This window comes from Lontra canadensis, unplaced genomic scaffold, assembly GCF_010015895.1.
Source record: "Lontra canadensis isolate GAN:19392208 unplaced genomic scaffold, GSC_riverotter_1.0 scaffold25, whole genome shotgun sequence".
NCBI classification, from domain to species: Eukaryota; Metazoa; Chordata; class Mammalia; order Carnivora; family Mustelidae; genus Lontra; species Lontra canadensis.
In genome coordinates this window covers 8,551,926-8,569,690 of record NW_022631019.1, presented here as the reverse complement: position 1 = coordinate 8,569,690, position 17,765 = coordinate 8,551,926, and the positions used below count along the sequence as shown (strand labels likewise).

The following is a 17,765-nucleotide window of genomic DNA, read 5'->3' as shown; positions in this document are numbered from 1 at the left end:
CCTGCACGGGACATCTGGGCAAATACTGTCCTTCACATGGCAACGTCTTCAGGTTCCGATGTGAGTCCCTCTTGGTGTCCTAGCCCCTCCAAACATCTGAGCAGTTTCAGAAACTACCCTGTGAGTCCTGGCCAGCCCCAACTTCCTCCAGAGAGTGAGCAAGCTGGTGGGTAAACAGCAGCTTTCCCCGGCCTGGACTCCAGTGGGTAAATTCCAGGGGCCTCCAGGCCTGAGCTGTGGGCAGCCCCATCCTCTGCCCACAGGTCCCTCTCCAAGGCCCCTTGTTTGTTTACATGAGTCTGAAAGCCCTGGGGAGAGCAAGCCAGCCAGACCCAAGTCAGGACAGCTTTACTCCTTAGCGTGAAATGCGAAAGTCCTCAAGTCCACACGGGCCTACTAGCTTTTCTGAGAATCTGGAAGAAGGGAGGATGTCTGGGCGAAACCATGTTGCTTTCTGACATCCATATCCCAACCGTGGGTGCTGAGCGGCTGGAAGGCGAGGGAAGGGCTGGACCCACTGGGCTCCGAATGCATGGCAGGTGTGGGGAAGGCGCATCGCCCTGGGACAGCAGAGGGGTCACAGAGCAGGCAGGCACCCAGGAAGGGCCCAGGGCTCCCCTCCAGCGGGCTCTTCTCCAGACAGCAGCTGGGCGGGCAGGGTCTCCGGCTGTGGGTGAGGCGCGGCAGTGGCAGAGCGTCTGGGTCCTAAGGAGCCTCCCGCGGAGGTGACAGCTGGGGACCTTGTGAGATAATCAGTGACCCCAGGCCCCTAGCCCACTGTGGGGGCTACAGAACAGGAGTGGGCTGGCGGCACCAGGAGGGTTTCACTTGGCTCCGGCATGGCTGGGGGCCAGGCTGGGCAGTCACCTGGATGTGGGCACAGAGTGCAGCGGAGGAGAGGTGTGGAGGGGGGGCTGTTGCCAAGGTGGGGCCAGCCGATGACGCCTCAGCCCCTGACTTCCCTTCGACCCAGGACAAACCACCACAGGTGCTGGCTCAGTGCCCTGAGGGGCCACAGTACACTAACTGGGGGCTGCCAGCATGGTGGGAAGGTCTGGGGGGCATCACTCCTGCGACCCAGGGTGAGAGCTGAAGGCACAGGGCCGGTGCCTCCCGGCCTCTGCGGTCAGTGAGCTCTGGCCCCCGTGGCGCGTGTCTGATGCTTGGGGCTCCAGGGGCATCTTCCCAGCAGTGGCAGGAGACAGGTGCCCAGTCCCTGCTGTCCGTCTGCTGATCTAATAAACACTGCCATTCAGATCCTGCCCCTGGGTCGTCTCTCCTGCACAAGCCCAGGCTTCCTGAGGGTCTGGGCTGGGGCGCAGCAGGGTAGGGAGGCAACGAGAGACCCCTGGAACCCCCTTGCTCCAGGCTGCTCTACCCCTGGGTGCTGGAACCTCAGTTCTGGTCACAAGGACTTCTGCCCCCAGCCTGGTGCCACCAGGGCCACCCTGGCCTCCCGGGGGGGGCACCCCACTGTCCTCTCAGCCCCAACCCAGGCCAGGCTTCAATTCTCCGTGACGGTCATGGGCAAGGAGGCCTCCTTTCCTTCCTCTTCCACTGAGAACATGACATCCCCGCAGCTGCCCAGAGGTGGCTCTGTCTCCTGCTCTGGGAAGCGGGGGGCGTGGTCCACTTCCAGATCCTCCTCGAACTCAGGCCCCGCCGGCCCCACCAGACCCCGGCCCTCAGGCACCTCAGTCCTCACAGTCCCCACAATCACTGTGTCAGCCTTCATGATGTAGATCTTCTCTGCAAGGCAAAAGGAAGGGTGAAGTGAGGGGACCGGGGCCCTAGCTGGACAGGACGAGGAGGCAGGGGACGGTTCAAGTTCCAGCTCTGTCTCTCCTGTATGTGGCTTCGGGCCCGCGACCCAGTGTCTCTGATGCACAGTCGGTCCCATCAACCTCACAGGTGTCCTGAGGCTCAAAGGACATAGAACATCTAGAAACTGTGTGCTGGAGTGAAGGACTGGCCCGCTTGTGGGAGAGGCTCATGACCTTCTCAGCATTTAGGAGGGGATGGGATAGGGAAGGAGAGAGCCGCGCTGGGACAGAAAATGAGCCCTGGGCAGAGAAGGGGGCGACTGCAGCCCCACTGAGCAGCAGAGGCAGACAGCCATGCTGGCCACCATCCAGACCCTTCCACACACAACTCCCGAGTCCTCACATTACTGCCACGTGGTGGGCAGTCTGTTCTTGTCCCCGTGGACAGATATAAAGGACCTGAAGCCCTGAAAGGTTAAATGACTGGCCCAAAGTCACCAGGCAGTTAGTAGAACTCTCAGCAGAAACTCCCACCCAATGGCTACCCTTTCCACTCCCGTCCGCGAGTCTACATCAGAAACCTGGGGGGGGGGGGCAACGTGTTCTGGTTGGCCTGGGCTGCTCCCGGTTTTCGTAGTGAAAGACCTTTTCAGTTCAGGTAAACCCAGACAGTTGATGACAGTCTAAGGAAGCTCAGGCCTGTTAATAATGAATAGCAGCCTGTGAGGCTTTGCTTGGGGCCAGAGTTCAGTGTTTATTACTCATGGCCCATCTCCTGCCTTCACGGCTGGGCCTGGCCTGTGCATGGTAGGGCTGCCTGTGCATGCTGCTTGGATGAATCGTGGCTCCTGAGAGGCAGGACCCTCTGTGGTCCTCACCATCATCTGCTGGGGGTGGGGAGGGGCACTTCAGAGGCTCAGGGGAGTTAAGGAAGCTGTCCAAGAAACCGGGAAGGGAGGAACCTGGCCTACACTCAGCCTAGCTTCTCTGATGGCCTTGAGCTCGGGGCAGGGTCCCAGCTCTAGCAGCTTGGCCCTGGGACTCTCTCTGGAATCTCAAGAGGGAACTTGACAGCGGGGGTGGAGCAGGGGGCTCCTGACCTGCCTCTCTGGGTCACCCAGTTATGCCCCTCTGATCCAGGAGCTCTCCAAAGACCCCTGGGGGCCTTATACTGGCCACCCCATTGCATCAAGCTAGTCCTTCTGTTTTGGCTTTTCACACCTCCAGGAAAGAGGGAAGTGTTCAAAATAGCAGTGAGGACTAGAGGAAAGCTGCGAGTGCTGTAAGCTGTGGGTTGGGTGCCCCTCACACACCCCAAAAGAGAGAGCAGGGCCCCAGGCCCCGGCCAACACCCTCCACCGAGGCCTGTAGGCCCTTGGCCCCGGAAGCCTGTGCAGAGGGCCTAGGAAGAGCGGGAGCCAGAGGGGGTGAGAGAGAAAGGACCGTGGGGAACACGAGAGGGCCTGGAGCAGCCAGACAGAGCTAGAAGAGAAGACGAGGCATAGGGAACAGGGTGGGAGAGAAATGGAGGTGGGTTTGTCCGAAGAAGCCGAAGCCAGGGGCCAGGCTCTCCCTCCCTCACATTCCGAGGGTCCTGATTGCTCCAACTCTATCCGTCATCACCTGCCCCACCCCCCAAGCTGGGAACGGAAAGGAGGGTCTTTCAGGGGCTGTTCAAACCTTCTATCCCACCCAGGGCTCTAGAATCCAGGGAAGTTATCTTAGTGGGCTGGAAGGTTAAGGGGCTCCCCCTGCCTGGTGCCCAGGGGCAGAGGGATAAAGCTCGGGCTGCAGTTTGGTCCCCCCTGGGGTACTAGACGGGTTCTGTGGGGCATGGGGTGCTCCTCGGGGATGGTGTCAGAAGGATGAAAGGCTCCCGAGCAAACCTCCAAGGCCCTCTCTCCCAACCACCCCGCTCACCAGCAAGGCTAACAGGCGGTTGGAGCGGGCTGCCCACACCCCCGCCGTCCTGGGAGCCCGGTGCATCCCTCCACCTGCCCCTGAAGCTCTGGGGCACTGCACTCAGCACCGATCCAAATGTTAAAGTTAAGACTTCTTAGGAAATTTAAAGGAGATGCCTGGGGTGGTATTACCCCAAATAACACTCTTCTTAAATAAAACCTGCTGAAAGCTACAGCGCCAAAAGTTTTGGTTTTGTATGAAAGACCCTGCCCCAAAGAGTTCTACCCACCAGTTCCTGCTGTAGAAATGTGTAGGATGATTACAGATGCCTCTCTGGTATTATCCCGGCAATGCTTAACCCTCCAGAGAAGACAGAGATGGAGCTCACTAAGGCCCTGCCCTCAGGGAGCTCACAGCCAGATGGGAGGGAGGCAGGGGGGCAGAGGCCACAAACCCAGTCATACTGCAGGGGGCTGAGGATACTGGGTCTGGAGGTCCGGGATCTGAGGGAGCACAACAGAGGGGCATTGGTTTAGACAGGAGAGTGGAGAGGGCCAGGAAGACTTCCTGGAGGAGGAGGCAAATAAGCAGGGGTTTCAGGACATCAGGAATTGACTAGATTCAAAGGGGGAGTTGGCTGTCCCAGGTGAGGAGGCAGCTCCCACAGAGAAGCTCTGAAGGGAGAGAGGGCTCTGTGAGCTCTGGAAACTGCCAGTGAGTGGGCAAAGCAGGCTGGAGGGTTCAGGATGCAGGGGAGTCTGGTCGGTGGAGGCAGCTCGTGAGCAGTGACCAATATGAATGCCGGAATAAGAGTGCATCCTGGGATTCATCCTGACAGTGACAGGAGTATTGAAGTCGGGTGCAGAATGGACAGGCATGTATTTCGGTAGAAACACTCTGCTGTACCAGGGTGGAGAGAAGCCGGAGAGGAGGCAGGGAGACCCTTGGGAGGCCAAAGCGGAAGGCCTGCCTCGGGTAGAGGGCGGCCGCTGCTCCGGAAGGGCTGGTCTCTGCAAAGGCCTGCGCCAGGGTGGGCCAGCCAAGGGGTTCAGAGCCCCGCAGGTGTGGGATGGGGCCAGGTGCCTGCTCTGCCACCCCGAAACTGGGTGACACAGACAATCTCCCCGCACCCACCTGACAGTGCCCTTGCCCCAGGTGTGAAAAGAAGAGGCAGGCGCTGTCCTCAGAAGGCCACATGACAACGAGAGAGGACTTCTGTCCAGACAAGTGGCCGGTCTTGTTGTCACTGGAATGTCTCCTCCTGTCCCCGCAAAGGGCTCTTTGCTGGGGGTGGGGGAGGCGTTCGGGGCTCACTTCAAAGTTGGCAGGCCCCCCCAGGCAGGGGGGAGCCCCTCTCCCCGACCTTCACCTGCCAACACAACTTCACAAGCGCCTGCAATGGCCCTGTGAGGGCGGGATCACTACTACATCCATTTTACAGAAAGTTAAACTGGGCCGCCGAGATGGAATAGGCTTTAAGTCTCTCACGAGAAGCTGTTCCTACTTGTGAGGGTGGGCAGGGGAACCCACTCCCTTCCTCACCAGGCCTTCCTGCCCCAGGGTCTCTGGGTCCCATCGGGGGCCCAGGGTCCAGTGCCCTGCTCCCCCTGCTCCCTCAGCCCTGAGCACACAGGGACCCCCCGAATCGGCAGACTCACCGATCCTGTTGTTGGTATGCTCCGAGGTCACCCGGGGGGGGCTCGGGGAGGTCCCTGGGGGACGAGGGGCTCCCGGCGGGAGGGCTAGCTTCCAGCAGCCGCATGCTCTCTCGGCAGACTGCCCCGCCGGGGGAGGTCTCCGCAGCCGGGGGGCTCAGCAAGCCCAGCTCTTCCGTGCCCGACTCCACCACCGACACACTCTTCAGCTGCTGTGGGCACAGAGGGGGTGGAGTTGACAAAGGGTGCCCCCAACCGCCCTGGGAAGCCCCCGTTTCTTCACCTCTAGACTCCAGTGAGTCTCCCTCTCTGCCTGAAGGTTGCCGCACACCACCCACGGCTTCTCGGCGTGGAGAGCCTGGTGCCCTGTGCTGAGTTTCAGAAGTCCTGTTGCTTTTTACTCCTACTAAATAACCAGAGCAGCCAGCATCCCCTACAGCGCTCACCGCGTGTGTGGCCTCCACACGTGTGAATCCTCACGACCGCCCTGTAAAGTGGCTAATATCAGCACCCTCCCATTTCACAGGCCAGGAAACTGAGACCCAGAGGAGTCAAGGAACTCGCTCAAGTAAGTGTGTGGGCCAGCACTTGAACCCCGGCACCTCGCTCTGGAATCCATGCTTATCAGCCTGTCTGGGTAAGTGCGCACTCCAGGCCCACCGCAACTGCCCAGCCCTGACCTCCTGGGACGGCGATCGGTTATGATGACACTAATGTATTCTAAAACCAGCTGTGTCTTCAGTTAAACGGTGGTTTCATTTTTGACTTTCATAGGTAAGTATAAAAGAAGAGTGGTCTCATAGAATGTTCTAACGCACAATATGTACCTTCAGCCTTCAAAATGGACTAGGTTCGAGTGCTTCATAAAGTATAGCCACACAGCCATGACTATCCTTTCACAATCATCTGAAGTCCAAACGATGGCATTTTAAACAAGTTTCTATGAAAACATGGACTCATGATAATCAAACAATGTTTGATTATCTCACCAATCATTAAATGCCTTTTTCATCAAATTTCCTGGTATTGTAACAGCCACTTATCTGACCCAAGCATATTTGTGAATGTGACCTCCCATAATTTGAAACTGAACTCACATTGTGGTTCCGGCTGTTATATTAAGAAATTAAAGGACGGAAACCTTTCTCCATGTATGAATGTTTGAGTTGAAAGAAAGTCACGGAAAAATTGATAAATGGAAAAAACAATGGGTGAACCATACACAGCTGAGATGCAGCCATATGGAGTGTTTTGCCTTACCCCATCCCTCAGCCCCAGAGGGCAACCCCCCTTCTCTTACCAACCCCCCCCCCCCGCCCACCCAGCGTGCTCCTGGAGGCTGGGCCCAGAGCAGGGCACCCAGCCCAGCCTGGGCCCTTCCCTGGTAACTGTCAGTTACCAGCAAGGCCCCTGGCCCGGCACCTGCCCACAGCAGCAAGCTCTTTGTCAAAGGCAGGTGAAGAGGTCCTTCCAGCTCAGGGCAACAGTGCAGGGTACCAGCTTTGAAGCCCCACAAACCAGGGTTCAAGTCAAACCAGGGCTTGCTGATCTATTTTCCAATCGCGAACCCAGCTCTCCCGTCCGCGCCTAGGTTCCTTCTTTTGTAAAATGAACAACAGTACCAACCTTCGAGTGCCGTCAGGACAACCCGCGATAACTCTGAGGAGCACAGAGCAAGTTGCCTGTCTCATGGCAAGTGGTCCACACAGGATGGCTACGTGTTCACACTTTTTTTTTTTTTTTTTTGAGAAAGTGAGAAAGAGAGCATGTGTAGGAGAGGAGGGGCAGAGGAAAAGACGGAGAGAGAATCTGGAGAAGGCTCCATGCTCCACGTGGAGCTCGAGGTGGGGTTCGATCTCACAGCCTGAAATCCCTCACAGCCCTGAAAACCTTGACCTGAATTGAAACCAAGAGTAGGATGCTTCACCGACTGAGCCACCCAGACACCCCTGTGATAGCTGAGTTTTCAAAGAATCATGTTATGGATTTGTTTTCCCAGTGGAGTGAAGGAGAAAAGGGAAATGACCCCACCTGGCACCCAAAGTAGCCCAAACCAAATCCATGGTCTGCCAGACCCTTCTGGAAGTCCCCGGCAGGATGAGCCAGGAGCCAGAGACTACTGAGGGGGTGGGGCTCCCCGTCTGTGCTCAGAACACACCCCGTGGAGCAGACCCAGCCTGAACTTGCAGGGGGAGCCCACACCCCCATCACCGTGGGAGTGGAGGGACCCACCAGTAGCTCTTAGAACCAGGGGAGCAGTCCGATTTAGGGGCACAAAAGCGAGGGAGGCAGGGCGACAAAGGGCTACTTACTGTCGGGTTCCTCCCAGGCCTGGAATCTGCAAAAAGAAAAAGAGTAGTGACTTCACCAAGGAGGGTCTGGCAGCTGCCTGGTCTGCCCAGCCCACATATGGGAGGCAGTGACACCTGTCAGACACTCAGGCTGGATGACAGGGGACAGTTACAGAACCCTCGCCCATGCCTAGACAAAGAGGCTCACTTCCCAGCGCTCGCCTCAGCAGTGGCTGTGGGAGAACTGGGAACCACCTCTCCCCCAGCCACGAAGCCAACCAGGACACTGGACTCCTTCTCCAGTCCCCCGCCCCACTCAGGCACAGGAGAAGTTCGGGAGCGGCACACACCACAGCTGGAGCCGAGGAGGCAGCCTCTGCTGCCTCAGAAGTTGGTTTGGGGCAGCCCCCACTCCCTTGCAGCCCCCAGGGTCTAGAGAACCCAGAACTCCCTGGAGCGCCACGCAAAGCTCCCACGGAGGACCTCAAGCCTGGGTGGGGACAGATGACTCATCCTGAGGACCTTTGCTAAAACCCACACTGGACACACCCAGAGTCAATCGACCCTGAAGGCCTTTGGTGGGAGATCTGTTTTTTATTACAAGTGCCAGAAAGATCCCGTGTGACCACCTTCGAGGAGGACAGTGGCTCGTCACCATCCCACCGCCTACCATCCCTCTTCAGCGGGGCTCAGGAGGGGCTGATTCACTGATTCTTGGGCTACAACTTTATCTTCTCATCCCAAATCCCCACCAGCCACACCAGTACTTCTCTCATATCAAATATGGGGTCAGGTTACGGCCAAGCATAGATTGACATTTTCCCATGGCCCAATGGCCACCTGACAAGGTAGGAGATTAGGCGCCCAGGAACCTGGTCTACACTGGGCAGATCAACTCCCGGTGTAGACCGTTGTCTGGGGACACACAGCCCTTGAGGAGTCCTGAGGAGGCCCTCTTGGAGCCTTGGAAGTGTTGTTCCAAGCTGCTGTTAGGCATGCATACCTGACCAGAGAAATCTGCTCTGGAAATGCCAGTGAGCTGCATCATCTCCAGAATATTCTGACCTCAGCAGCTCTAGGAACCAACAGCCCTGATCCTAGCTGAAAAGCTCACTGGAGGCCAACCAACTAAGCTACTACTAGTAAGACAAGAGGTTTGAACGTGCTGTGTAGACACTAGGTCAGTTGGGGGACACACTTTCATGTGCTTCTAAGTGACTATCAGCATGTAAAATGTGTCTAATGTCTAAAGAGGAAATGAACCAGAATGATGGTCAAAAGAAGAACATGTATGAAATGACACAATTTTGGATTCTTTCCTCTTCTTCTTAACTTTTTTTTTTTTTTTTTTTTTTTTTAGAGAGAGAGACAGTGATAGCGTGGGGGTTGGGAGAGAGGGAGAGAGAAAATCTCTCTTAAGCAGGCTCCATGCCCAGCACAAAGCCCAACACAGGGCTGGATCTCAGTCTTGAGTTCATGACCTGAGCTGAAATCAGGAGTTGGATGCTTGACCATCAGAGCCACCCAGGTACCCCACCTGGAGTCTTGATTTAACAAACGTTAAAGTTTCTTTCATCTGGTAACTGATGTTCCCAGCAGAGTGGTCATCTTGGGAGAATATGGTTCATTCCTGCTGGGTGGCCCCTGTTACCCAAGCTATCCCTTCAAGAAATGCTCTCTGGCCTGAGGCACATTCTTTTAAATGATGTCAGTGAAGTCTAATTTTTGCCCTTTGAGAGTAATGTTGACTTTTGCAAATAGCCAGCTGTGGTTTAGGTGGTCAGGGGGAAAGAGTTTTATTTATTTATTTATTTATTTAACAAGATAAAATAAAATAAATAAAAGTGATAAAACTCAGTCTTGGAAAGGATGTGGGTAAAAAGGAACACCATGGCTCATGCCCTGTGAACTGGTTCCATGTTTCTCAAGAGCCATCTGGCAGTGAAAACCTCATACTCTTTGACCTAGTAAATCCCGCTTCAGGGACACACCCTCAGGAAATAACCCAAGAGAACACAACAAGGCTGTCCGCAGAGGTGGTAGTTATAATCAAAAAACTGAAAGCAAGCCAGATGCCAAACAATGAGTCTTGAAGCAGAGCCCTTCCTAGAAAGGAAACCCCAACACAATATCTCTCCACCTTCCTAGCTTTACTTCTCGTGTCTGGAAAATGGGACACAGCATGCCAACTCTGGAGGGTTTTTATGAAGATGAAATGAGACCCAAAATGTGAAGGTACCCAGTGATCAGTCCCACTGAGAGCACGCACCTTGACATGATGTGGTAAGAACAATCCTGTGCCCATGTGGTCTTCCTCCCCCAAACCTGCCACCCCTACTGTCACCAGGAAGAAAATATTAGACAAATTCCTATCAAGGGGCATCCTGCACATAACTGGCCAGCAGGCCTCAAAACTGTGAAGGTTGGAGCCTGGGTGGCTCAGTCATTAAGCATCTGCCTTCAGCTCAGGTCATGATCCCAGGGTCCTGGGATCGAGCCCCGCATCGGGCTCCCTGCTCAGCGCAGAGCCTGCTTCTCTCTCTCTCTCTCTCTCTGCCTCGTCCCCTCCCCCAGCTCATGCACGCATGCACACTCTCTCTCTCAAATAAATAAACAAAATCTTAAAAAAAAAAAAAAAGAGTCTCTTACACACACCCACAAAACACCTAAGTAACCCTGGAGTGTGGGCTGCAGTTAAAGGTAACGTATCAGTACGACCTCAGCTACCGGACAGATACACTGAGGTAAACTGTGAGCAGTGGAGGCAGGGAGGACACCAAGTGTGCACAGGAACTCTCTGAACTATCTTTTCAGATACTCTACGCATCTAAAATGGTTCTAAAACTTGAAGTCTGCTGAAGATTTTTAGAAATTTAAATGTGAGAAAGGGACCGTTCCCAGGAGGCTGCCTGCCACGCGGCAGGCCCCGGGACACTAACATGGCGCGGCGCTCATCACACCAAGGAGAAAATCAGCACGTGACACTGGCTCTTGGAAACAAGCACAAAACAACAGAAAGGTGAAAAAGCCAAATCCAGAGGTACCAATGTCTATCTACAGGTGCCTGACAACCCACGTGTGTACTTTGATAAAAACCCAGGACAAATTGTGCTGAGAACAGAGGTCAGATTTCCTAAGTGTGCATCCCGGAAAAATGTGGCTTTAGTCCACGGTCTTCATTATTGGTTTCCTCGCTTGGGGGATTAACTACGATCTTTTCATAAACACATCTGGCACCTGAGGACACGAGTCCAGGGACACACGAAACGTTGGTGGCCCCCCCGGGGACAACTGCATGGTATCCCCAGGGCTGCCGTGAAGGCCACCCCAGCCGAGCCTGTGAGTTCTGACACCGATGCTAGCACTCCCGTCCGCCCCAGCCACTCCCCCCCTCTCAGTCCCAGCCCCCATCCGGCCTGGGGGCCTGGCTGCCGTGGGAAGCGGAAAGACCTGAGGAAGGAGGCTCAGACAGGCTTTGGCAATGGCACCCCTAGATTCAGATCTGGGCTCGTGGGAGACACAACTGATTCCAGGGTGAGGGCAGGGAAGGACCAGGTAAGTTGGGATCGTCGTAAAGAAGTGCTCAGAACACAGAAGGATGGGACAGAAGGACGCCAGGGCCAGCTTCAAGGGCCGAATCTGAACATTAACTAAATAATGATGGCAAGAGAATAAGACAGAAAGCCACGAGTACATGCAGATATAAATAGAGACGACGAAGAAGAAAGCGTGATGAGGAACCGGTTATTCAGAGAGCCTCGCAGTCCCCCGAAAGCACTTACTCCTTGCCAAGGAGAAAAGAACAGCCTCGTGCCGGAGCGGCCTGGGAGGCAGTGCTGGCGTCAAGTGCTCCCAGCCAGCCACGCCAGGAAAGGGACCAACTGGCTGGAAACTGGCAGGACGGCTGCCACCTGGGGAGCTCAGCATCCCCGCTGGGATCTTCCCGCCACCAGAGGCGCATGACCTGACTCCAGTTTCCCATCACAAGGACTGCACTGGGCAAACCCAAGGGGAGGGACGGCCAAGTCAGCGGGGGGATGCTCAAAGGTGGCAAAGTCACAAACGTGACGGAAAAGACAGGAATGGACCCAGACTGAAGGAAACTCAAGAGACGTGACAACCAGAAGCAACACAGGGTCCTGAACCAGATTCTTCTGCTGCGGAGGACATGGTTGGGACAAAGGAAGGATCTTGAAGGGGGTCTGAGAATTCGTCGGTGGTAACGCACCAGTGTGAATTCTCTGATTTTGGTGGCGTCCCTGCGTTGTATAAAAATACACCATGTTTGCATGAACACACACTACAGTATGATAAGCCATCGAGATACTCACTCGCCTCAAAAAGTTTAGAAAAATTAGTTCTTTGCATTTCCTTGTGACTCTACCCTAAGCTTGAAATTATTTCAAAACAACAACGAAAATTTTTTTTTCAACTTAAACCTGCCTGAAGTAACAGATAAGGACTTTGGCGTCCATTAAAACGAAGAAGTTTAGTCTGGGTTTCTCAACCAGGCACAATTCCCACCCCAGACTGTTCTTAACCGACTAGCCTTAAGCAAGCTCCTCAACCTTCCTGTGGGCCTGGTTTCTCATCTGGGAAATGGGGACAAGCCAGCGCCTCGCAGGTCCGCTGTGCATCTGGGCTCTGCTGCCGAAGACACGGGCCACAACGTGGAACTGACTGGAGAGACGGCTGGCAGGCGCTGGAGCTCCGGGAGAGGGAGGGCCGGGGCGCGCATCCCCGCCTGGCCAGCCATTAGTCCCTTGACGCACCTGACGCTCATCTAAACGCCAGAGGGAGCGAGGACCCGTTTCTGTACCCAGCACAGTCACTTGAACCACGATTTGAACACGTGAATGAGCCAGCACGTGAATGGACGCTCCCTCACCCCTTCAGGCCCCACTGCCCTGGGGGGCACCGGGGCATCGATACCCTCTGTCCATTCTCATCCTGAGTCCTGGACGCTTATCCTGGCTTCACCTTCCCTCCAGCTCGGGCCGGGAACCCAGACCCCGCCAGGGACGCACCGGAAGCCAGAGGGCCAGAAATAGCCCCAAACAGGATGGCTGCCACTGAGTCTCAGGGCTTGGTTTCTTGTAGGTCTAACTTCTTCAGGGAAGGTGCTTTTCTCTCTCTGTCTCTATTTTTCTCTGTGGCAAAACTGCCATCACGAAGGTTTGAAGAAAAAAATAAACTGACAGCAATGGAAATTCTAATACTAGAAAAATGTCAAGAAAGCAAACATGGGTTTCAATGAGACATTAAGGCTGACAGCTCATGGAAAAAGGCTTGAAACTATCAAAACACAAAAACCCCCCTTGCTAAGATCACAGCAGGTGCTTGTGAAACTCATCAAGTTTGAAACAGGCCTCAGTGGACGGGTTTTGTGCCTAAGTCCGAAAGCGGGCGGCAGTGAGGGTCTCCAAGGGTCCTGGGGAGATGGGGGGCAAGAGGGCCGTGACCTGGCCCAAGGCTGCCCACTGGCTCCTGTGTGGACACTGGAGAAAGGATGAAGCTTGAGGGGAGGGCGGCAGAGGGGACAGGTCTGAGCCCTCTACAAACAAAGCCCACAATCTCAAGGACCAGCTCCTGAGTCTTGAGTCTTACCAGCTGTGTGGCCCCCACCAGCTACCCACTTTTGGGCCTTGACTCCTCCTTATGGAATGGAGATCATCACCCATCTCCCTTGGAGTTCCTGGGGTGGTGAGACCCTCTATGGGAGCCTGCCTTGAAACCAGAAAGGGAAGTTCACTCCTTCCCCCTGAGGTCGGGGCCCAGCACACAGTAGGTGCTCAATCAGTGCTTGTGGAGTGCTGGTGAGACCTTGTCCTGCCTGAAAGGGCTGCACAGGGGAGAAGAGGCACGTGGCAAGGATGGCTGGGACCCACCCCCCACCCACCAACACACACACACACACACACATACACACTCACACCCGGGTGAGGGCTGGAAGTAGGTCAGGGGCTCTGGGAGTGGTCTGCAAAAGTTGGCCTGGAAGCAGGGCCAGAGAGGGCTTCAGAACAGCCTAGAAATCAGAAGGCCCTGAGATGCCTGGTGAGGAAAGCAGCCTCCAATATGGGCTGGCCTGTCGGCCGACATCAACCCTCAACAACACACAGCTCCCGCCTCAACTGAGCTGCACGGCTGCCATCTGAGGCAGACCTTGCCACCCCCCTTTACAGTGAGGACACTGAGGCAGAGGAATGAAGAAACTCACTGGGGCCATGCAGCTCAGAAGTGGCAGAACCAGGATTCCAGCCCTATCAGCCTGCCCTACAGACCCCATGGCCCTCGCTGCGAGAGGGGCACAGAGCGGCGGGGAGTGGGGGAAGGGGCAGAGAGGCCAGAAAGGAAGGGAAGGCATTCAGAAATGCCTCTCCAGGGGGTGGGCACTGTGGAGGAAAGAATGAAAGACGAGATGGATCTTAGACCTTCCTGCTAGCCCGCCATCCGAATGCCATGGAGGACCGTGGAGGACGGTTCCCAACCGCGCCGCATTCCCCTTACCGATAAGCCTGTGCAGAAAGGGAGCCCCAGACCCAAGGCCCAGACCCGCTGTGTCCCTGTGGCCCGAGAAGCCCCCTCTGGACATCCGGACACTTACCTGCAGGCTCCAGCTTGGGCCGGAAGGTCTGGACAGGGTAGCACGGGTAGAGCTCTGAAAGGACAGCAGAGTTGGCTGGAGAGCCTCGCGCAGCGCCCCCCCCAGGGAAGCACAGAGCCCAGGCTGGGCTAGCGCAGAGCCCCTGCCTCCTCCAGGCCCCAAGACCCATGTACTCACTCTGCTGAATCCACTTCCGGCAGGCCCTCCGGTGGCACAGGAGGAAGGACACGGAGCCCAGGACCATCACCAGTAGCATGACCATCCAGAAGAGCACGGACCCTGGAACACAGAGGCAGCCCTGCTCCCTCCACCCTGATGCTGGGGGGCCCAGGAGCCTCCGCTGCAAGCACCCCGGACGGTCCTCACCCTGGACTATGTTCTCCTTCTCCTGGGGCACAGAAGCCATCGGGGCTGTCAGGACCTGGTCCTCCCCCAAGAGGGAACTGAGACCCAGACCCTCTGCCTCCCTGGTGCAGCCTTATCCACCTGCCCTCCCTCCCCTGGCTCGAGGGAGCCCGTCAGGGCAGGTAAATGGCTGACAGAAGAACAAGCCATTCCTGGACAGTGAGAAATTGAGGAGTCGAGGAGCCGGAAGGAAGGAGCTGAGGTCCAGAAGAATACGGTCTGGGGCCCACAGAGGAGGGCCCCTGCCAGGTGTGGCCCCGCGGCCGGGATGGTGGGGGAGGGTCGGGGGGGGCAGGCGGAGCAGCAAGGAGGGTGAAGTGGGGGGAGTCTGGGAGGGCTCCAGCTCCCCTCCAGATGGGAAGCTCCCCAAGGCAGGCACGGGGTCTTCTCTGCACACGCACCCACTCAGCACCTCTTCCCTGAATACCACGCAGGCACCGTTACCATCTCCTTTTACAAACGAGGGAAACTGAGGCTTGCGAAGTAACTCACTAAAATGGCAAAGGGCAAACCGCAAGAATCACGGCTTGGGCCAGGCCTGGCCAGGCGGCTCCAGAGCCCACACGCTTCACCGCTGTGTGGGTGTGTGTTTCTACAACTTAACTCAGTACTTGTTCCTTTTTTTCTTTGGTCGCTTAAGAAGACAGTTACTGTTAAGTCCACGTTCAGATGTTAAAACATAGTAGGTGCCGTCTATGTGCTTCTCCAGCTTTAACGTGCATGCCGATCTCCTGGGACCATGTTGCAATACAGACTGTGGTTCGTGGGGTGGGGGTGGAGCCCAGAATTTGCTCCTCTGACAAGTTGCTGATGCGGCAAGTCCCAGACCGCGCTTAAGCATGGCCAGCTGGAGGGCTGCCGCCACCTAGAGTTTGACACTAGAACTGCAAGCCCTACACCAAAGCCCCTTAGAATGTCCCCAAGGAGCCCCAAAAGGTGATAGCTACACGTACCCCACTGCTTACTGCCATGCGTGGCATGTGCGACAAAACTGAGGCTCAGAGGAATTAAGCAACTAGTCAAGGTCATGTCTTCATTGTCCAAGTGTTTTGTGAGTAGCAATTACGGGCCACGGGACAAAGCTCTGAGTACAAGCCCAGCCCGGAACCGAGGAACAATCAAGAGCAAGTGACAGAGCCACAGCCCCAGCTCAAGAAGCCAGAAAGCTGGGGTCAGCCTTGGTCTCCCCCACCCAGTGGATACTGCCACCCAGGGACAAGCCTCCCTCCTCCCGGCCCCCTGGGAGGCAGACCCGTCCTTTCTGGGAGGTAATGGTTACCTGAAACCAGAATGGGCTTTCCCGTGGAGGAGAAAGAGATGGGAGTGCTTGTTGATATGGGGGTGTCTCCCCAAGCGTGGGTGATGCCCCTTCCATGCTCCTTACTGATCTGGGGGTCTGCCGAGGAGACCAGAGGGGCAGAGGCACTGCCAGGAGAGAAGGCAGAAGTAAGACTGACGGTGGAGATGGAGACAGGAAGCATGTGCTCAGGAATCGTTCCCAGTGGTGCCAGCCCAGAGTCGCACACACGTCTTCCAAAATGACTTGTGACCTTGGCACAGAGATCCAGCCCAGGCCCCACCCCCAGTCCCAGCCCCAGCCCAGCTGCCCCCAGATAAGGCCAGGGAGTCACCTGGTGGGCATCTTGCTGTCCTCTGGATTGGTGCTACAATCAGGGTGGGCCTCGGGGGGAGGTGGCTCATGGGTGGCATCCCTTTCAGCTGTACCTGCAGGGAGAGGTCTTAGAATTGGTATCAAGGAGCCTTACCCAGCAGCACTGGTAACTTCCAGGGAGGAGGCTTGGTGAGGCCATAATGACACTGCAGCCAGGAAGACTCAGTCTGGTGTCCTGACCCTCTTTCCTTCTCCCCTTCCTTCCTTCCCTCCGTGCAACAACTCTTTATTGAGCACCTGCTATGTATCAGGGACTGTGCTGAGAGCTGGGATGTAGCAGTGAGCAAAAGAGACCAGATCCCTACTGTCAGGGGTTCACGGGCATGGTGGAGGGCTCACAGAGGTGACACGGGTGTCACACAAAGGTACAGGGGCTCCCCGTAACACGGGACTTAAACACATCTGTCCAGGAAGGCTTCCCTCAGGGGGCCACTGCTGGGGTGTCTGTGTGGGTGGGGCTATCTAAGCAGAGGAAATCAAAGGTGGGGTGGCCCTAGGCCCCCTAGGTGGGGGAAGGAGGAGAGCAGGCGCATGGGAGGGGCTGGTGAGCAACACACTTATTCATAGCGGCATTCTTCAAAGTAGCCAAAGGGTGGAAACAACCCCAATGTCCATCAACTGGACAAATAAATAAGATGTAGTGCATCTGCACCCCAATACTGTGTGGCAAGAAAAGGGAACCGTGCACTAAGACAAGCCACAGAGCACAGAAGCCTCGAAAGGATCACGTGCAGTGAGAGAAACCTGACACAGAGCACGGATTTGGGAAATGTCCGGAAAAGGTCCATCTAGAGGGACAGAGAGTAGGATGAGTCCTTGTCCAAGCTGGGGACAGATACGGGGATTGACTACTAAAGCCACAAGGTTTCGTTGATTGTAGTGATGGTTTTATAACTCTGTAAATGTCTTTACAGTCATTGAATTGCACAATTAAATCTACAGATCCTGGGGTATGTCAAGTGTACTGCAACAAAGCTGTTCTTAAAAACTGCTCCCCAAAGTGAGGATTTAATTAGCAATGGGATGGGATCAGTGCGGTAGATTACATCCCGGGCCCCCCTCCTCAGATGGGGGAGGGGTCTGTGTCCCCGCCTCCCCAATGCCCTGGGACTCAGATGGTCGGCGGAGCAGGACGGAAGGAACGGTGTGACTGTCCCCAGGCTGGGCCGTTCTGTACTCCCACCCCGGCTGTAAGGAGAGGATGCTCTGGGCAGGTACTCGTTCCAGGAGTAAGAGAAACACCTGAAGCAAACGCAAACCAAACCTGCGCGCCCAGGCAAGACGGCAAAGCCTCCAGCTGACCCAGGCAGGACAGCTGAACCCTGAAATGTCAACGTTGTTTGTCGTCTGCTATGCCTGCAGCTAGAGCTGGCTGAGACAGGCAGGCCCGTGTCTCAAAGGATCAAAGTGGGAAAGCCACCCTCACCTCCAGCCAACTGTGATGGCACAGGAAGGGGGCCTGGTGCTCTACAC

The 17,765-nt window shown here is 55.9% G+C and overlaps 1 protein-coding gene across 1 annotated transcript in view; it reads right to left on the bottom strand.

The window, feature by feature from the left end:
* Window positions 1-1,082: 1,082 nt before the first annotated feature.
* Window positions 1,083-17,765, bottom strand: part of TNFRSF8 (TNF receptor superfamily member 8) — a 61,789-nt gene continuing 45,106 nt past the window's right edge. The window contains 8 exon segments of the mRNA XM_032863441.1: window positions 1,083-1,749; window positions 5,324-5,363; window positions 5,365-5,532; window positions 7,633-7,658; window positions 14,216-14,269; window positions 14,393-14,494; window positions 15,900-16,045; window positions 16,252-16,345. Coding sequence (XP_032719332.1) covers window positions 1,505-1,749; window positions 5,324-5,363; window positions 5,365-5,532; window positions 7,633-7,658; window positions 14,216-14,269; window positions 14,393-14,494; window positions 15,900-16,045; window positions 16,252-16,345 — 875 coding nt within the window. The 3' untranslated portion in view covers window positions 1,083-1,504.